At 47.0% G+C, this 17,943-nt stretch overlaps 1 protein-coding gene across 2 annotated transcripts in view; it reads right to left on the reverse strand.

Annotated features, from left to right (window-relative positions):
• Positions 1 to 281: 281 nt before the first annotated feature.
• Positions 282 to 17,943, reverse strand: part of LOC133360038 (pineal opsin) — a 34,336-nt gene continuing 16,674 nt past the window's right edge. Inside the window, exons 2-6 of one of the 2 annotated variants that reach the window (XM_061578613.1) lie at positions 12,359 to 12,806; positions 7,770 to 7,980; positions 5,069 to 5,186; positions 3,511 to 3,750; positions 282 to 800 (exon numbers count right to left, since the gene is read on the reverse strand). In XM_061578613.1, coding sequence (XP_061434597.1) covers positions 429 to 800; positions 3,511 to 3,750; positions 5,069 to 5,186; positions 7,770 to 7,980; positions 12,359 to 12,749 — 1,332 coding nt within the window. In that variant the 5' untranslated portion in view covers positions 12,750 to 12,806 and the 3' untranslated portion in view covers positions 282 to 428. Of the gene's footprint in view, positions 801 to 3,510; positions 3,751 to 5,068; positions 5,187 to 7,769; positions 7,981 to 12,358; positions 12,818 to 17,943 lie in introns of those variants that run through there. The other variant, XM_061578621.1, reaches the window with a different exon arrangement.

Raw genomic sequence — 17,943 nt, forward strand, 5'->3', positions numbered from 1 at the left:
AATTTTCACCCTTTCGCACATGGTGCGAAAAGCCAGTCATAGTAACAATAATAATTGCTCACATCCAGGTGCTGGCCAGATATGGGGGGAGGGGGGGGTGTCGAAGGCGTATGTGGGGGGGGGGGGGGCAAACGACGCTCACGTAAAATCGCTTCGCGTGAGCACAAAGACCGTGGCAACTGCTCATGAGTGCACCGCAGGCTCTCGCTCCTGAAAGAGTCCCGTCGGCTCCCCCCACCCCGGTGCCCGAGCCTCTGTTCGTCAGGCTGCCGACTGCACCAACCATCGCACCGTCATCCTTAAGGACCCCCCGCTCCCCAAGGATGACGCAACTCGAGTGTCCAGTGGAGCAGTGCACCCAAATCGTTTTCCTTTCAAGGCTGCCCCCGCCCCGTCCCGCTGGTGCGTTGCCCCACCGCACGACGCCGCTACACCGGGCAGATTTTGCTCACGGACTCCGAATGGGTGAGCAGTGGCTGAACGTGAGTGATGGCCGGGATTGGCATCCCTTGCTGCTGCTGCTGCCCTTGCTGCTGGCAAGGAGCTGTCGACTTGTCCGGAGGCTCGCCCATGGAGCTGGCCACAGCCATCGTTGGCTCCACGACCCCAGTGGCCGGGCTTGGAGCGACGGCGCTGGTGAACCTGGGTCCGCCCGCGGCCAGCGAGATGTTGTGCCGGTTGCCGGCGCTCTGCGTGTTCATGGACACCGTGTGCTCCGTGTTTTGCGGACCGGCCGTCTGGTTCGCGGAAACCTGCTTGAGGCCTTTGCACGGCAACACCTGCATGAAGCAGTCGCGGAACTGGGGAGGGGGGTCAAAGCACCAGCGCCTTTATCTCGTCTCGTGCTCCATTGGCGCTGTGGTGGCGAGATGTTAACTACATCGCCTGGAATACAGGAGGTCGTGGATGGGATCCCAACCCTGACGCCTGCTGTAAATTTGGAGTTTGCGTGTTCTCCCCGTGGTCACGTGGATTTTTCTCCGGGTCCTCCGGTTTTCCCCTCCACATTTAGAAACATGGGTTTCGAGTGTTTGGCTGTTATAAACGTTCTGTATAGTTCAGTGGGCCTTACCTGGTAAAACAAATAAATATAGTTTAGTGTATTTAAACAATTCACATCGGTTATTTTATTTGCTTGAACAAATGTTCAGGTATCTGCAGGAAGCAGTCACGGAGCAGCAAGGACGGAGCTCAAGTTGCCTTCATCCAGATTTGTCGTGAGTTATAGGGTGGCTCAAAAGTCAGAATACATCGGGTTATTTCATTTATCTATTTTTTAACAATGTTAAAGCTGGCTTCCATAAACATTAATGGATGATGCATGAGTTAATTTCGAACTTAAAAAAAACATATTACTAGTAGGAACCTCCTGGTTACACCAGCCCACAGGGGATTATTGTGTCCGTCCGTCGTGCATCCAAAAATGGGAGGGGTGGGGCTGGGTGGAGAGGTGAGGGTGGGGAGGGGCTGGGTGGGGAGGGGAGGGTGGGGAGGGGCTGGGTGGGGAGGGTGGGGCTGGGTGGGGAGTGGGAGGGGTGGGGCTGGGTGGGGAGGGGCTGGTCACCCCGTGGTGCCCTTATGAAACTCAACGTTTAACCTACTCACGCCGGCTTGTGCCTGCCCTCACAGTCGGGCATATTTGCGGAATACACCACGCCGCCGTTGACCCTGGCCATTGACCGAGCAACCCAACGTTCTTACCAGCTCCCTCCGCAGGAATGTGTTATAGTTACAGGAGTAATCTTTGAGCATTCATCAATTGTGTTTAGTTTCGATCCATTCAAGGTCCTAGATCGAGTTTTGTAAGCAACAGATTTGAGGTGACCCCCGCAGGGATGTTAACTTAGAGAATAAACTATTTGAAATGTGTTAATGGCATTGTTTGAATAAATAGCCCTATGTGTCCTGACTTTTGGACCACCCTTTATTATAATATAAACATCATTATAATTGTATAAGAGTTAGAGGTTGACATAAACCATTAATTCAATGCAGAGTAGTACTATCTATGGGACCATGTTTTGTCAGAATCAAAATGATGAAAACAGAAAAGGCAATAATACAGTGTTAAGACGTTCAAACACCAAGTAGCCAAATGTTGCAAGGCATCAAGTCGACATTGACCATACACGCTTGTGGTGAAACATGCAAACAAACACGCTTTGAAAATGTGCCACATTGTCCTTGGAGCGAACAGCACAAAGACAATGCAAAAATCGACGCGTTAATAGCTAGGGTTGAGCTGTTATATATATATGGGACTTTTAAATGTCTTTTTGATACCGGCAATTGTTTTTTTAAAGAAACTGTCTACTCGTATCTATTACAACTTCATGAGTGCTGTTCATTGCTGGCTGCTTGTTATTTGCGGGTATGTGTGCCTGTACTCAACAACAGTGATTTCTTTTTTCAAAAAATCCCCATACATAACCTCAGTTTGCTGGAATGTTGGTTCACAAATCATCGTCACCACCAGCAGCAGCAGCCTAAGCTTAACATCATCATCATCGTAATTTTGGATCATAAACATCCTTATTCGAATTGCAGCGCCACACACCGTGTACACGAGGGGTGACAGCACTTCATGAAAGTCCGCTAAACAAGACGCATTCACAAACCCACCTGCTCTACTGCCGGATGCATGTCTCTATGCGTGTGTGGTGATGGCCACTGACCCGCTGGTGTGCCGTGCTGGCTTTCATAGGTGCTGCTACTGGCTAACAGCCCTTGCCCCTGCTAAAGCCACATGGGGCATCATTGTTGTTGTTGTTGTTGCCTGGACGTGCCTGTGTGCTTAGTGCTGCAGTGCGCTACGAACCCAGCGCCCCGAGTTCGATTCCCGTTCACGTCCAACATCTTTGACGAATATCTGAAACGGTCGTGGGCCTCCCCGAGGTCGACTCAGCCTTAAAAGAGCACGTGTTGCTATGTGTAAGCATCGCCAACGAGGGAGACAAAGGCGGTCGGGCGTGATGTTGGTCATCTACCCCCCTTCGTGTGCCGTGCCGGCCTCGACAGCTGCTCGGAATTTGCCCAAGCGGTCCGTTAAGGGTCCGTCCATAAATGACGTCACGCGATTTTGGACGATTTTTGACCCCCCCCACCCTTCGTCACACGTCGTCACAAAAAGTCAGACCCCCCCCCCCCTCAAATATGACGTCACAACGCTCTGCCCCCCCCCCCCCCCAAAAAAAAATAAAACATGCTTCAAATAGCTTTAAACTATTGTCATTGTAGTGCGTATTTAATGTGGCGCTGCACTGATGTTGTAGGAGAAAACATTTATTAAAAAGTCGATTTAATAAAGTAGAACGTGTTGTCTATATTTATTTGAAGTGCGCATTTTGATGTGACGTCACATTTCTCAAACCCCCCCTCCCATGTCACACATCGTCACAAATGTCTGACCCCCTCCCCCCCCCTAGGTGCGTGACGTCATTTATGGACGGCCCCTAAGGGCCACACCGGGGGGATCTTTGCCCATTGCAGCACGCACGCCGAGCGCTCCACCTGCTTGTTCATGAAGATGTAGATGACGGGATTGTAGACGGTGGCCGTCTTGGAGAAGAAGGCCGGCACGGCCGCCAGGAGCGGGTCCAGGTGGATGGTGGGGCACGCGGTGACCACGATGGAGAAGGTGGCGTAGGGCATCCAGCACAGGAGGAACGCCAGGATCATCACCACCACCATGCGCGTCACCTGCTGCTCGGCGCGCCGCGTTGACTCCAGCCCCCGCTGCGTCTCCGACGCCTGGCCCGCCGAGCGTAACCGGGGGGGATAGCGCCCTCAACATTCCGGGAGGCTCAACCGGGACACGCTTGCTTGCTTAGGGCCGCGCAAATCTTTTGGTCGTTTTTTAACCCACTTCCCGTGATCCAATCGAGCTGACATTTTGCACACAGACTCGTTGTGCGTGACAATGCATTTTCGTGAGAAAAAAAAATTCCAAAATGTTACACTGTTTAGGGAAATTTTTTTAAATATTTAATTACCAATTGTTTAATGCTGCCAGACAATCATCTGACCCATAGGTGGCAGCCATCTCAAGCCAGAGAACGAGAGGACTCTAGCCGCCCCGATGCCACGCATATAAAGGATTTATAGTGAAAAACTTTCTTTTTACGGGTTTACTTGTTACTTAGATACGCCCACTCACTCACTAGTCCCCAATCGCTTGCCCCGCTCCCACCACACACACAATCGGCCACTCGTTCCCTCTGATGCTGGCCCTGCCTACTGTCTCTGTCCACTCTGCCCACGACTCAGGTAGGCCTGCCCCCCCCCCCTCCTGCCCTCCCTGCCCCCCACGCCCCCCCTGCCCTCCCTGCCCCCCACGCCCCCCCTGCCCCCCAGGGCCCCCCCCTGCCCCCCACGCCCCCCCCCCTGCCCCCTAACGTGCCAAGGTTGAAGCCAGAAAATTTTACTTTTTACGTGATGAGCCGTTGTCATTTTAACTTTGATGTGACTGTATTATTTTTCGTTTACAAGTCAATTACTGCATTGCATTGTTTGGCCATTTGGGAATTCTGTCACATTATTCATGGCAATCAGTATTCCAAACGCATTTGTGGCTTGATAAACGCAATTAATGTCATCAAGGCCATTCAATTATGACCAACATTTAATGCCTTTGGTGTGCGACGTGAAGCGACACTGAATTAAAACAAAAACTTCCCATTGGGTTGGCCACTGGGCAAGTGATGGATTTCCACATGTTGGGAGGAAACGTGGAGGCTCACAACTGTTGGTTTTCTATTTCAAGTGGTGCTCATTTTATTAGCTGCAAAGGTGACCCAGGACACAATTAAAACTCACAATCTTCAGATTTTTTTTATCAAACTCTCCGAACCACAAATAATCAATCATAGGCGATGTCCGATTTTAACACGAAACATAGAATTATGTTATTTAATTGAAATAAAATGACTGCATATATGTTTGCACGGACGTATGTTGAACTTATTTCACACCGTGCGTAGCCAACCGTGCTAATCGGAGGTGCGGGTTAATCAGGCATAAAATTAAAGCTGTGCTCCGTCTAAAGGGTCGGTGCGATCACTGAACATACCTTTTTGAGCTTCTGAATCAGCTTTCCGTACGAGAAGAATATCACAGCCAACGGGAATATAAAGCAGGTGGTAAAGAACATCATAATGAATGTGTGATCATGCAGCTCGCCAGAATACCTGCAAAGATAAAATATAAGGCGAAACTTTATCAGCATAGGCAATACAATCCATCATCAGACATTCCATTTTTAAATCCTTTATATTAAGTTCGCTTGCTTGCTTAGGTAGGACCGTGCAAATCTTTTGGTCGTTTTTTAACCCACTTCCCGTAATCCAATCGAGCTAACATTTTCCACACAGACTCGTTGTGCGTGACAATTAATGTTCGTGAAACATTTTTTCAAAAATTTTACACTTTTTAGGACAAAAATATTATATTTAATTACCAATTGCTTAATGGTTCAATGCAATCATCTGACCCATAGGTGGCAGCCATCTCAAGCCAGAGGACGAGAGGACTCTAGCCGCCACGCATATAAAGGATTTATAGTGAAAAACTTTGTTTTTACGGGTTATACTTATTAACACTGTATTCTTTAGTCGAAGTCACAATTCAAAATGTCTCCCTGCCTCATTGATCACTGGGGGCACAGTTGCTGATTCCTGTTGGAAGACCTTCGCCAGTGGTAGAGATTTCCACATTACAAGCCCTGCAATTGCTTGCTGAAGTCACTGCTGGTGGAATGGTCTCCACTCGTGGGAGCTCCAGAGAGCCTCCTCCAGAGGATATTTCTTAGAAGAGGAAAGAGTACGCACACTTCACCGTGCCACGCGCGCGACCTGCCGATCGACCAACCGTGGTGGTCAACTAGGGCTGAACGATTCATCGATTCCAAATGGAAATCTCAATTTGAAACAATGCGATTAGCAAATCGCAAAGGCTGCGATTTTTTTGCGATTTGAAAAGTCCCGTTACTTTCTTATTAAAATTGTTTTATTTTTTATTATTAGAACTTTTTTTTATTTAACTTAACAGTTCTATGTTTGATTGTTTTATTTCAATAAACACATTTTTATAAATACATGTCGGAAGCAATTAATATTATTTAAGTTCTCATCCTTGCATTAGAATACATAGAGCAGTTCATATTTTCATATCATGTGGTAATGCTCCATCACATGTTTAAAATCGATTACACAGTGAATATGGAACTGCAGCTTGACTTAAAAAAATTATCGCAAATCAAATCGCAATATCTGTCAGAAAAATCGCAATTAGATATTTTCAACAAATCGTTCAGCCCTCGTGTAAACCTATTACACTGCTGAGTGAACAGAGTTTAAGAAACCTGTACGATGGTTTGAACCATAGAGGGGGGCGGGCAGGGGTTCGCTTTGTCCCTCACATGAGGTGGATAGAACTAATTTATTTTTAATCTTAATTGTAAACTGCTGTGCCGGGAAATTGAATTAAACTGCCAACAAAAAAACATTATTTTAATTTTTTAAATGTTTTACCCGGTAAGGCCCACTGGGCTATGTAGCTCTTTGTCAGACGCGACCTGGCCACAAATTATAGCTCATGGAAGTGGATCGTCATGTGGAAATGTATAACACCCAAATACTCAAAATGCATGTTGATTCTAAATGTGGAGGAAAAAACCGGAGAACCTGAAGGAAAAACCCCACGCAAACCACGGGGGGAACATGCAAACTCCAAATATTCAAGCGGCAAGGATCGAGCCCACGACCTCCTGTGTACCAGGCGAGGTAATTAACAGCTAACCACTGTTATGCCCCTTGGATTGCACCGTTTGGAATGCTGGACCAGCATGCAAAACCACCACCACCACGGCAGCTGCCCTCTACCAAATACAGGACTCTTCCGATAAAACAATTCTTCACACTCATATATTCTTTGCTGGTTAATATGAATAGATTTTTCTAAAGCACCCAAAAGCAATGGATTTCAAAGCACTATATGTGTAGAGGAAGAACATAAGTGGAAAGTAACTGGTTATAGACAGACTTTATGAGACAAAATGGAGAACTGGGCACATAGAGGGAGGGGAATAGGCCGTGTTAAACAGATGTGGTGATAGGGGTCTTCAGTCGGGACTTAAAGTCTCCAACGACTGCGAGCTCCTGACCCTCCAAGGGGCGATGAATTCCCAGAGCCTGGACGCCGTGCGGACAAAACCCCCGTGGTGGTCACCCCAGGTTCGACACCTGGAGCGCGATCGGTGGATCTCAGACATCTCAAGCAATTGCCATCCACGACGATCGTTATTATTTGTATTATTACACTGGTCAACACACTTTTTCTGGCATAAGGTATTCCAACGATATTAAGGTGATTTTGGGGTGCTGATTCCAAATCTGGTATCAGTTTTTGTCTATCACATCATTATTGCATTTTCAATAAAAACTGCGGAAGAAAAATATTAAATAAATGTGGATATCTACATAAAATGATATTATAAACACACTATCCTAAAAATACAGCACCATATTTTAACACTAAAGCAGTCACTGACTCGCAACAACTTGCAATCATAAGTGACAGTTAATTTCGGGTAAAATCAATGAAAATGGGGTATGCCGATAGCATAAAATGAGACGTGATAGAGCAAATCTGAGATCAGATTTGGAATCAGCATCCTGAAATTAGTCTAAAACAGCTGCAAAAGTCCAGGCCAGAAAAAAAAGTTTTTTTTTTGTTGACCAGTGTCATCGCCGTCATCAGCATCGCACACTTACCAATTGGGCTCACAGGTGGTGCCGATCATGCTCGGACGATAGCTGCTCCAGCCCAGCACGGGCGGGATGGTGCACGCCAGCGAGAAGACCCACACCACGGCCAGACCCAGCACCGCGTGCTTCGACTGCAGACGGAAGTTCCCCAGCGGACGGCAGATCACGAAGTAGCGCTCGAAGGCGAGCAGGGCAAGCGACCACAGAGCAACCACGCCTGGGGGTGGGGGGGGGGGGTGCCCCACCACCACGTGCGTAGAGACAAAGAGAACCAATTGCACATACGTGTTTCTCTTTCTGTTTATCTTTGTGATATCTGTCTGCTTATATGTCTGTCTATAGTTTTATGGTTAGATTTTTGTTGCTATTTCTTTTATACCTGATGATGATTGCGTGTGTTGCAATCGAAACGTCGTAGTATGCTATTATTTAATTTATTATCTTATCTTTATACGTGACTTTACCGAAAGAACCAAAGAATAATTCCTGCAGTCACGAAAGCTCCAAAATTAAGATTGAATTCCACGTCACTACCACAATCACGCGCTCTCTCCCCCTAAACTAAAACTGAACTATTTATTTTATTATTCCAGAAGCGACCTGGGCACAAATGATAGCTCAAAAAGGTGGCTTATCTTGTGGACATTTATAGCAGACAAATACTCTAAACGCGTGATGTTGATTCTAAATGTGGAGGCAAAAACTGGAGGACGCGGAGAAAAATTCACGCGACCACGGGGAGAACACGCAAACTCCAAATATGCAGGCGTCAGGGTCAGGATCGAACCCACAACCTCCTGCATACCAGGTACTTAACATCTCGCCACCGCGGCGAGAGTCACGTACAGTGATAGGAGGTGCTGTTTTGTCTTCCCCCGCACCTCCAATTAGCACGGTTGGCTATGTACGGTGCGAAAGAAGTTCAATATATATATGCACGAGCCACTCATGAAAGGTTACCGCGTAGGTGCTCATGGTTTGGCTCTATTGTCGAGGGCGCTTAGTTTTACAAAGAAACAAAATTAATTGTCTAAGCCCTTCAGAATGTCTCATGTTAAGCGCGGCCCATGACCCATCTGGTTCATGCTCAGTGTTTTAAAAGTGGACGGCACATGTCGCGATGTTTAAAGTGTTATTATTATTGCTGCGCTTTATTCACTCATACGATTTTAACATGCGAAAACATACCATATAAAAGCGACGTTTCTGGCAATTGTTCTTCTTCGTAGCAAATAGATGCCAGAGTGATACGAATTGGAGACATTTGAGGCAGTGTTATTGACAAATGTGTTGAGTTTTTTTTCCTTCGTTATTTGTGCTTGGACACCGCTGTAAAATGCAGTTTCACGAAATTATGCGTTTCATGTCTCTTATTGTGATGCTGCTTGTTTACCCAGCAAACTCTCACCGAGTCTCTAGACTCTTTTCAAAAGGGTCCTGCCAGGTTTTTTTTTGTTCGCTCGCTGGAAAGGGGGCCGATAATGCTGCCGTGTGTAATCCCAATCGAGTAATTAGCAGATACATTTTTTTCGGCATTTGGATGTTTGGCCAATGACAGTCATATTTAGGATTTTTTTTAGCTATGCCAGGCACACCGGAGGACCTGGAGGAAAACCCATGCAGAACTGGGAGATCAGAACATACAAACTCCTTGCACAAAGGTGCCCAGGTCAGGAATCGAACCCAGGCCTTTCTCGGTGTGAGTCACAAGTGTTACCACTGCAACACCCTGTCAATAAATATAAAACAATATGTGTAAAAATGTAGGTACTTAATATTAAGTGTGAATATAATAAAAGCTTGATAACAATGAATGCATTAATTATTTCAATGAGCTTGACATTTCGCATGGCCAGAAAGGCTCTCCCTTCCCCCAAGTTATGCTGGCTTAGAGGTTTCACTCCACATCCGGGGATGGTGTCCACCTGAAAAACCCAGTTGAAGAATGGGAAATTCTCCTTGACTCGTCATGGCTCACAAACCGAGTGAAATGTAAAAGGTGGTTGTGTGTGGATGGTTGTTGTTGTCTGGTTGAGTGGGGAGCGGTGGCGGAGCAGTTAGCGTGCTGCGCTACGAAACTGTGTCCCGAGTTCGAACCCCGCTCACGGCCAACACCAGTGACAATTATCTGAACCCGTCCTGGGCCTCCCCCTAAGCCGACTCAGCCTCATGTGAGTACCTGGTGTGATGTGTAAAACATTGCCACTGAGGAGACAAAGGAGGCCGGGTGTGGTCCTGGACACCCACCCTCTCGTGTGTGTGTTTTCGGGGTTGTACCGCGTGTCGTCCGGCACGATGTCCGACGTTTCGCTCCATGCCCTGGGAGCTTTGTCAGGGACAACACATCGGAGAGCTCTAGAGTATACTCATGAAAACCCACGCATAAACTCTCCTCTCTTACGAATTTAAGAGTACTGTTAAATTGTTGCTGGGTGTGAAAGCAGGACAATTGCCAAGACCCGACAGAGCAAACTAGAAGCAACAGAAATCTGGTCAGACGAGATAAGTGCAGTAATACATTTATAGCGATTAGAGGAAGGCAATTTAGATTTCTTGGAAATGTAATTATTAAACAAGAAACTGAATATAATTTATTTTGTCTTGACATCACGGGATGTCACTGTGCAGTGCCGGCCCGTAGAGAGGCACGGCGTGTGGTGTGACGACACCGCGGACACCACGAGGATGTGGCTGTAGTACCGGCCCTAGAGGGGCCCGGTGAGCGCTGATTTTATCGCGCTAGATGGCACCACGCTTGGAGTGCAGTGCCAGCCCTACAGGACAGGGTGTGGGAGTGCCGGCCGTAGGAATGAGGTTACTAAAAGCCATGGCACTCTGATTGACCCGAGAGGACACGTGACCGTTTAAGTCGACAAAGGGGCCCAAGTGGGGGCTAGGGGTGGTCACGTGGTTTAGCATCCAGATCCTTCCCGAGGATTCTGGAAGGTGGGCGTTGCCAAGGGCGGAGCCGGCCACGCCGCAGAGAATATAAGCAGGGTCCCTAGAGGGACCGGTGTTGTTGTTCATCCTGAAGAAACCTTCGTCTACGTTCTACCGAGTCTCCAACACGTGGACCTGGACCCGAGCTGTGGTCCCAGTCCGTAGTAGCAGTTACGTTGTAATTAGTGTAATTAACCTGGTGGTCACCACCACAGGTTGTTATTCTGTTAAGGGGAAAGTTACCCCATGTGTTGGCGTTAAATAAATGTGTTGCCTCCAAGTCTATGTCTGCGACTCAGTTGAACTCACTACACTTTGATTGAGAATATTGTAGGCACAACACAAAGCCAGGGATGATGGCAAATTAAGTCAGCAGTGTGAACAATTGGACGCAACAGGGAGCATTTGATGCTCCCTGTAAATATCATGGACAGAGCTAAATGGAAGGAAGGCCATGTCGTCGTTGAGATAGGACACGGCTCGCAGAAAGGGAAAGAGAGAGATAACACGATGTAACACGATTTTTGTTCCTGGGTAGTAAGTGTTATTTCGTAATTGATTATGCCTAAAAAGTATAGAAAATGGATATTATTCCCTACAGTTTACTCAGCACAGAATCTATCTGTAATGTTCTGGAAAATAGGTAAATTTCAAAATATCCTGGTCACAAAAGCAAAATTTGTGGAGAATAATAATCTTTTTATGTATTTTTCAGGCATAGGCAATGAGGAGATAACACTTACCCAGGAACAAAAAAACACAATTTGTTACACAGTGTATAATCATGGCAGCGATGTATAAACACACAAAGGTAAATTCAATGCGTCTGCTATTCATAATAAGATTTTCTTTTTCTTCTAAGCATGCTCCACATAATGTCATATATTACACTGCAATCTGCAATAGCAGGCGTCAGTAGGAAGTGAGAATTATGGAGAATTTTGGAGAGGCCACGATTACCGAAGTGTCTTAAAAACAAGACGTGACACAAAGACAAAGATACCCCATATAGCCTTAACAGGCTGTAGGGGCAAGTGCTGTTAGCGAGCACCAATAAAGGCACATGGAGGGGTGGGTGGCCAGTACCACGTCTGACCGCCTTTGTCTCCCCAGTGACGATGTTTACACGCCGCACCAGGTACTAAATTGCGGCTGAGTCGACCTAGTTGAGGCCCAGGACCGGTTCAGATAATCGCCACCGGTGTTGGCCGTGAGCGGGAATCGAACCCGGGTCGCCGGGTTAGCGCGCTAACTGCTACACTGCCGCTCGCCACACACGTGACACGTGCACACACGTGACACGTGCACACACGTGACACGTGCACACACGTGACACATGCACACACGTGACACACAGAGAGACAGAACTGTTTGAACCTCCGGGCCCTTACGCCAGAGGTCGCAAACGGGTTTTGATTCCGTACCCGGCCGGGTACGGGTACCCGTTCCCTACCCGAAATGAGTGACAAACAGTTACTCACCAGTGACTCACGGCCTACCCGTACCCGGCCGCACCAGGGTCGCAAACGGATACCCATACCTGGCCGGGTACGGGTAGCCGGGTATCGGGTAGGGTACGGGTATCGGGTACCCGGTTGCGACCTCTGCCTTTACGCCGGTCGGCCAACCGGCGCGTCACGCTCCACTTCACCTACCGAAGTAGGTGACCGCGAAACCCTCGAGCACACAGGCGTGGACGCCGAGGAAGAAGTATCCCTTGATGTTGGTGAAGAAGCTGACGCTGCCGCCGATGGCCGACACCAGGAGGTCGGCGGCCGCCAGGTTGACGAGCACGTAGTTGAGCGGCTGCCGCAGCTGGCGAAAGCGAGCGGTGACCACGATGACGGCGAAGTTCTCGCCGAGCGAGAGCGCCGTGATGGTGCCCATGAGCGCCGCCAGCATGGTGAAGTTCCACGGCGCGATGCTCTCCAGGGGCCTCTCGAAGGGGTTGTGCGTCGTGGCGATGGTGCCGTCGCCGCCGGTAGCCGAAGGGAGCGCCGACGGGAGGCTGTGGTGGGACGGTGGGCTCTCCTGCAGGGCGTCCATGCCGGATTCACCACCACCACTCTACCCTCCTCCTCCCAATCGACACCCACGCTGGGCCTGCGTAGGGAGAGATGGTGTGTGTTGCAAGGGAGACATCTCCAATTTCCAACCCCCCAACGCCAAATCGGCCAGGGTCTCAATAACGGCCATCACCGTCACCACCACGAAAACTAAACATGTGTTTGTATCTCGATTTAAAGCTTTCGTGACTGCAGGGATTCATCGGCATGTGTTTGTATCGTTAAAAGATTACACGTGTACGGTAATCTTTTTTTTTCAGTATAAAATAAAAAATAATGCATCGTGCATTAATGTTTACGTGAAGCTAGTTTGGACATTTGTTAAGACCAAATTAAATGTCCCTGACTTTTGGGGCCACAAGGTAATTTGTGCTTTGTCCTCGCAGTTCCGCGACTACTTCCTGCAAGGCGTTTCAACGTTTAACAAAACATTTCAAAACGCGATGTGATTTGTCAAAATAAATTTAAACTCCTTTTTATTTTACCAGGTAAGACCCACTGAGCTACATAGCTCTTTTACAGAAGCGACCTGGCCACCAACGATAGCTCAACGAAGTGGCGTATCACGTGCAGAAATTTGTAGCGGCCAAATAACTCGAAAAGCACATTGATGCTAAATGTGGAGGGAAAAACTGGAGGACCCGGAGAAAAATTCCGCGCGACCACTGCGGGGCGAGAGACACACAAACTCCAAATTAACAGGGTGTCAGGGTGGAGATAGAATCCACAACCTCATACATACCCGGCGGGGGAGTTAACATCTTGCCACTGCGCAAGCCCGCGGACACCGATGCGCTTAACCTTCGACAACGCAACTTGAACCCTGGCGAGGATTTAGATTTCGATTTAAAGCTTTCGTGACTGCAGGGATTCATCTTCTTGGTTCTTTCGGTAAAGTCACGTAGAAGGGAAATAATAAAATAATACAACATAATAAAATTATGTTTTATTTTTATTATATAACGGATGACTTGAAATTGAAAGGGAAATAATAAAATAATAAAAATAAAACATTCTATTATGTCTTCTTTTTATTATGTTATTATTTATAATGTTTTATTTTTATTATTTCATTATTTCCCTTCTACGTGACTTTACCGAAAGAACCAAGAAGACCTGGCGAGGATGTTTGAAAAGCCGGACGGAGGTTCATGAGGAGTCTGCACACCAACGCCTGCTCGTGAAAGACCCAACGGCGCAGAAGATCCCTGGCCTAGGTCGTCCGCGAAGCTTCTGGGCCACAATTATTTTGGGAAGGTTAACCAAAGATAGTGTTAGTCATTTACGTTATTGTAATTATATAACGGATGACTTGAAATTGAAAAGCTAAGATTATGTCACGTTCTTATAATTGTAGTGAGGTATCCATGAATAAATCATTAATTTATATTTTAAAAAATTACGATGTCACTTTAATTTAAACCGTGGATATTAGCACCATGATATTTTTAGTGATAATTGATCATTGTTATAGTATAGTAATTGAATGACATTGATTTTACCTGAACTGCTAGAGTTAAGTAATGCTATCATGAATTAATTTAATAAGATAACTTAAATCGACAATCTACTCATCATTATTAATAATAAATCGTTTTTTAAGCAGCCCTCAGTTTATCAGTTGTTTTTCAAATTCAATCGATTCCCTCATTCATCATTGCCAACAATGAGTCGTTTTACACAGGATTGTAACATCACTTTTAATTGCGTGCCCTTCCTAACGCGTGTTCTGCCAAGCGCGGACAACTGTGTCTTTGAGTTTTCTGGGAATTAAGCAATCTCATTTTAATTACGTTATGATCGATCACTTGGCAAACCCCTGCGCACCAACATTGCTTCTCTTGAGGACCGCGTGAAATCCATTCACTATGACATGAAGCCATCAAATGGAATTCTAACTCGGAGATCGATGTATGATTTCTACACACATTTCGTATTGTGTGAAAGAAGAATGAAACGTTGTTATCACATGCTCCGCTTCTGTATGGATGTATATGTCGAAATTCTTTCGCACCGTACGTAGCTAACTGTGCTAATCGGAGGTGCAGGGAAGGACAACAAACTAAACACAGTTCTAAAGAAAAAAGAAAATTTCAATCGACATTTTTCAATCTACTTCTCGGAGCCATGTACAGGAATTGGGTTCCCGAAATGTTTGATACAACCTTTGGTATCCAGACATGGCCTGACCCATGAACTAAAGCCTGCGTACTGTGGTGATGGTGGTGGTGGCATCCTTGGAGGCCCAAGTTGCGCATATTGGGTGCATTGACAAGAATGCAAAACACTATCCTAACTTTTGATTTAAAGCTTTCGTGACTGCAGGGATTCATATTCTTGGTTCTTTCGGTAAAGTCATGTATTATTTCCCTTCTACGTGACTTTACCGAAAGAACCAAGGATACCATCCTAACTATTGTGGTTGTTAACCGGTAACCCTTTTAAGAATCGGTTCCCGAAAGTCAGGAAGCCGGTCATTCCCAGTTGAAAGTTTCGTGACAAATGCACCGATTGGCGTTTGCAAGCGTACACATCGGATGGCGTAGTAGGTGGTGTATTTGCCCCCTCGTTTTCTCAGTTACTAGCAAGACGTGAAGCCCTATGGTCGCTTGCTCACACCGCAGCATGCACTTGCAGGAGCTCTAGAGGGTTTATGGTCTACTCTTCCACACTGATCAGACGTGTTGAAAACCTCGGTAACTATTCTTGCTTGTCTCCGTGCTCTCAACTGGCTCCCCATCGCCAGCAGGGTCACATACAAGACCGCCTGCCTCTGCCACAACGCCTTCATATTCGCCTGCCCGCCGTAGCTTTCTTCATTATTGACAACTTGCAGCTCAGCACACGGCAGATGCCTGCGCAGCGCGACTCACGACCTCCTCTCGATACCAAGATCCAGGATGGTCACCGTGTCTATGCGCCGCTTCTCGGTGGCAGCCCCAACAGACTGGAACGATATCCCTCTGCACATTCGCAGCATCACCTCAATCGCCTCCTTCAAGAGAGACTTAAAAACGCACCTCTACAATCATGCTTCTGAGCGACTCTGAGCTTGGCTCCGCGCCTCTGAGTTGCGGCCACTACGTCTGCAAATTTGCGCGCGTTACAAATTGAACTATTATTATTATTCATACAGTGGGGTTATCATTTTTACACCGTTACCAGTAAAGGGGCCGTCCATAAATGACGTCACGCACCTGGGGGGGGGTCAGACATTTGTGATGATGTGTGACGAGGGGGGGGGGGGGTTGAGAATTGTGACGTCACGTAAAAATGCGCAACTTTACATAAATATGGACAACACGTTCGACTTAATTAAATAGACTTTTTAATAAATGTTTTCTCCTACAACATCAGAGTGCAGCGCCACATTAAATACGCACTACAATGACAATAGTTTAAAGCGATTTGAAGCATGTTTTTTTTTTTTGGGGGGGGGGGGGGGCAGAGTTTTTTGACGTCATATTTTACGGGGGTCTGATTTTTGTGACGCCGTGTAACGAAGACGGTGAGGGGGGGGGGGGGTTAAAAATCGTTAAAAGTCGCGTGACGTCATTTATGGACGGCCCCAAAGCTAACGAAAATGTTGCAACCACCCTAACTCTAACTTATCAAATAGTAAGATGACGGTTGCTCGTGTTGCGATCGAAACGTCGTGATTTATTATTTTTCTACCCACGTGACTTTACCGAAAGAACCAACGAATATGGATTCCTGCAGTCACGAAAGCTTCAAATCAAGATTGAGTAAGAGTACATTTTTACTCAAACAATTTGAGAGTACTCTTTGAAGCACAACGCTTTGGGGTTCAAAGTCAGGTTCTCTCTCTACCCTCAATGCGAACATTCACCCATCGAAAGCCATTCTCCCAGCCAGTGGTGACGATGTCCCATCACGGGTTTTGATCATTCACGTTAATTTCATATTCACACATTCCCGTGAGATGCCAGGAGAGATATCCACAAGCGATAGAGCGGCGGAGGTGAGAGAAAAGTGGACGCGAGATGACGGTGCAATTGGATGAGAGGCTTGTGCTGCAGACACGATAGAGACGGGACGGAGTTTAACACTTCGTAGGCTTTCGCGACCAATATTTGCCATAATACAGGCTGGGTTTTTTAGGGGTAAGATCGCATGCATATACATGTGTCGTTAAACCCGCCACCACCCGACACAGCCAATAAGTAAGGTTTGTCACGTAAACAGAACATGGCAATTCGTCACTAGTACAGCACACCTGTGTGTTGGTGAGTAAACCCACAACATTTGCAATCTGAATGGAGTAATGAGCTGTTTTATATGAATTTGCGGTTTTGAGTTCAGATCTGAAATCGTATCCAGATTTATATAGCGTCTTATCCCAAGATGCTTTACAACAATCATAAAAGTGTGCATAAGATGATAGTGGTTGGGGTAAAGAGTGGGGTTGTTATTAAAAGTGGTGGCGTAGCTAACTATGGTGACAGGAGAACAGGCGGTACCGATAAAGGAGGGTTTGAGGTAGTGATAGGGGTTGGAGTCGTAATAGGGGTTGGGTTAGTGATAGGGGTAGTGGTCGATATTGTGGTAGGGGCTTGGGTAGTAATATGGGTTGGGTAGAGATAGGGGTAGTGGTCGGGGTAGTGATAGTGGTAGGGGTAGTGATAGTGGTAGGGGTAGTAATAGGGGTTGGGGTAGTGATAGGGGTTGGGTAGAGATAGGGGTAGTGATAGGGATAGTGATGGGGGTTGGGGTAGAGATAGGGGTTGGGGTAGTGATAGGGGTTGGGGTAGTGATAGGGGTTGGGGTCATGATAGGGGTTGTGTAGAGATAGGGGTTGGGGTAGTGATGGGGGTTGGGGTAGTAATAGGGGTTGGGGTAGTGATAGGGGTTGGGGTCGTGATAGGGGTTGTGTAGAGATAGGGGTTGGGTAGAGATAGGGGTAGTGGTAGGGGTAGTGATAGGGGTTGGGGTAGTGATAGGGGTTGGGGTAGTGATAGGAGTTGGGGTAGTGATAGGAGTTGGGATAGAGATAGGGGTTGTGTAGAGATAGGGGTAGTGATAGGGGTAGTGATAGGGGTTGGGTAGAGATAGGGGTTGGCCTGGTGGGTAAGGGCATGGAGTATAAGTAGCTGGATGAGCTGACCTAGGGGTTGGCAACCTGCAGCTCCGACTCTTCAGGGACTGCTTCGTGT

Source organism: Lethenteron reissneri, chromosome 8, assembly GCF_015708825.2.
Source record: "Lethenteron reissneri isolate LAM-NWPU_2019-01 chromosome 8, ASM1570882v1, whole genome shotgun sequence".
NCBI lineage: Eukaryota > Metazoa > Chordata > Hyperoartia > Petromyzontiformes > Petromyzontidae > Lethenteron > Lethenteron reissneri.